General features: G+C 43.5%; 1 protein-coding gene across 1 annotated transcript; it reads left to right on the plus strand.

Annotated features, from left to right (window-relative positions):
- Positions 1-2,701: 2,701 nt before the first annotated feature.
- LOC138907218 (uncharacterized) lies at positions 2,702-3,016 on the plus strand. Its single transcript, XM_070197636.1, has one exon. It carries the CDS (start codon positions 2,702-2,704, stop codon positions 3,014-3,016), a length of 315 nt encoding a protein of 104 aa, XP_070053737.1.
- The last annotated feature ends 252 nt before the right edge of the window (positions 3,017-3,268 follow it).

Raw genomic sequence — 3,268 nt, forward strand, 5'->3', positions numbered from 1 at the left:
TTCGTCTGCGATCGCATAGAGTAATTTGGCCAGAGGCGAATTTGTTTTACGCGATCGCGTGAATGGGGTTGCGATCGTGTAGGCTTAATTGGGCAACAGAAAAATTTGTTCTATGCGATCGCGTGGGCAATTCCGCGATCGCGTAGGTTGGGCCAGTCCGTGCATCGCGGTCGCGTAGGGGAAACTGGAGAGGAAGTTGGGCTACGCGTTTACTCTATGCGATCGCATGAAGAGGGATGCGATCGCGTAGAGTTGGAACCTTGTGCATCGCGATCGCGTGGCATTGTTTGCGATTGTGTAGGGTTTTTTTTTGGGCAGTAAAACTTTGTGCTACGCGATCGTGTGAGGAAGTTCGCGATCGCGTAGAAGAAATCACTGGGTATAGAGTTTAAGTTCTGAAAATGGGATATTTTTTAACGATTTGGAGCTCGGATTTAGGCGATTTTTGAGAAATTTTCAGAGAAAACAACAGGGTAAGTGTTGTTAATTCAATATTGGTTAAATTACCCGAATCCATCACTGTTTTTATCATGTAATTGGTGAATTAAATTGGAAAAGTTTGAAAACCTTTTTGGATAGATGGAGGATTTGAGGGCCGGATTATTATCAGAATTTAGTAATTTTGGTATGGATAGACTCGCGGTTGAGTGGGCGTTTATGTTTCGTAACTTTCGCTGGATTCCGAGACCTGGGCCCCACGAACGATTTTGAATTAATTTCGGATTTTTATTGAAAAATGTAGTATTTTCTTATGGAATTGATTCCTATAATTTTAGTGATTGTATCGAATTATTTTGGCTAGATTCGAGCCAGACAGAGTTGGATAATAGTGGAAAAAGCCTTCTATTGGATTAAATTGGAGCAAATTGAGGTAAATCTCTTGTCTAATCTTGTGAGGGGAAAATTACCCTATAGATAATTAAATTAATAATTGTTGCTAATTGTGGGGGGATACGTACGCACGAGGTGACGAGAGTCCGTGCGTAGCAACTATTAATGCTAAAGTCTGGGTAGTTTATGACTCAAAGCATGAATTACTTGTGTAAATTGTATCTGTTATTTAATTAAATTATTTGGTATATATTGTGAACTCGGCAGAAATCGGCAGAAATCGTGCCTAATAATAATAACTATACGGTACCTTGGCATTTCAATTGCAGCTTGTGAATTTAATTAATAGTTTGAAAATTATTGCATTTGAAGAAATTTATTTATTTCTGCTGGTTAAATAAATTATTGTTAACTCTGTGAATCATGTTGATTTAGATATTCTAGTTTTATATCAATTATTATTATTGACCTATAATGAGTGTCAAAGTCGGTCATCTCGTCTTTACCTCTTCGAGATTAGGCTTGATACTTACTGGGTACAAGTTATTTACGTACTCATGCTACACTTGCTGCACTTTTTGTGCAGGATCTGAGGCAGGCACTAGTAGAGGCCATATCATCGCACACCCGTGTTATCCTGAGGCCTAGTGGTGAACTGCCTTTCTGAGCTATTCTGGAGCTACCAATGCTTCTTCTTGTATTTGCATTCTGTCTATTTTATTTCAAACAGTATTTAGAGTTTTGTATAATCTACTAGATGCTCATACACTTGTGACACCATGTCTTGGCACATACAATGGTAGAATTGGGAGTTGATTTTTTTTTTTTTGGATTTAAATTAATTGGTATCTTTTCTATTTTTTTTTAATATTGCTAGTAAAATAATAAAATTACTTAGAAAATTATTCTGAAAATAATTGATGTATGTTTAAACTACTAGTTGGCTTGCCTAGCTGTAGTGTTGGGCGCCATCACGACCTATAGGTGAAATTGGGTAGTGACAACATGGTATCCGAGTACTAGGTTCATGTAGGTCTCCCAAGTTATGAGCAGTCCTAATAGAGTCTTGCGGATCTATACGCAGACGTCTGTACTTTTCTTCGAGGGGCAATAGGGTGTTAGGAGACTACCTTTCTTTATATTCCATCATGCAATTACTGTAGTATTAAATATCTTTCTTTTATTCTCTCACAGATGGTGAGAACGCGCTCTAATAAGGTTCCCGGTGAGGGAAGAGCTACTCCCCCAGTTGCTAGAGGCCGAGGGAGGGCTCCAGCCCGTGGTAGAGGATGAGGACGTCCCAGGACTGTTCCAGTTATACTGCCAGTGGGTCCAGCAGAGAATCCCATTATTGAGGAACTGGGTGAGGTGCCTGTGGCAGAGCCAGCTCTGGTGGATTTTACATCTGCACCGGGATTCCAGGATGTCATGGGTCGTATACTGCGGTTCATGGAGACTATGACTCAGGCCGGTTTATTTTCGGCAGACCCAGCCACATCTCAAGCAGGTGGGGGAGCATAGACTCCGACCGTACAGGCTCATGGACAGGCATCTGCTGTATATCAGACCCAGGATGCACAACCCGTGGGTGGAGCCCAGCCAGTGGCAGCAGGCTACACCTGAGCCCAGGCCAGTTGCAGCCGCTGATCCGCAGAAACTATTGGACAGATGGACTAGACTACATCCTCATGTCTTTGGGGGTGAGCGACATGAGGATCCCCAGAACTTCATTGATCGATGCAGGGACAGACTGCACAACATGAGGATATTGGAGTCTCACGGGGTTTACTTTGCTACTTTTCAGCTAGTTGGCAGGGCCCGTAGATAGTGGAAGTCTTATATTCTTGGCAGACCAGCAGATTCTCCCCCCATGACTTGGGATAGGTTCACCCGTATCTTCCTGGATAAGTATATTCCACGCTCCCAGAGGGAAGAATTACGGTTTCAGTTTGAGCAGCTTCAGCATGGTCAAATGTCAGTGACCGATTATGAGGCGAGGTTCTCTGAGTTGTCTCGCCATGCACTTATGATAATCCCTACTGAGATGGAGAGAGTGCGGAGGTTTGTTGCGGGTTTACATACTGGCATTCAGGCTACTATGGCTCGAGAGGTTGAGATGGGTACTTCTTATGAGCTAGTCGTGGAGATTGCCCAGAGAATTGAGGGTGTGCGTCAGCGTAGCTGAGAGCAGGTTACTAGAGATAAGCGGTTTAGGTATTCTGGAGAGTTCAGAGGTGCTCCATCTGGGGGCAGAGGTCAGTTCGTGAGAGGGCAGTCCAGCAGGCCCCCATATCCAGCATCACCGCCTCCTCGGGGTCCTCAGTGCGACCTTATTTCAGTGCTATACCAGAGAGTTCTTATCGCCCACCAGCTATTCAGGGTTCTTCCAGTGGGTATTCAGGTCACCAGGGCCAGATTCTTAGTCAGCAGTCTATTA

The sequence above is a fragment of the Nicotiana tomentosiformis genome, chromosome 1 (assembly GCF_000390325.3).
Source record: "Nicotiana tomentosiformis chromosome 1, ASM39032v3, whole genome shotgun sequence".
Classification (NCBI taxonomy): Eukaryota; Viridiplantae; Streptophyta; class Magnoliopsida; order Solanales; family Solanaceae; genus Nicotiana; species Nicotiana tomentosiformis.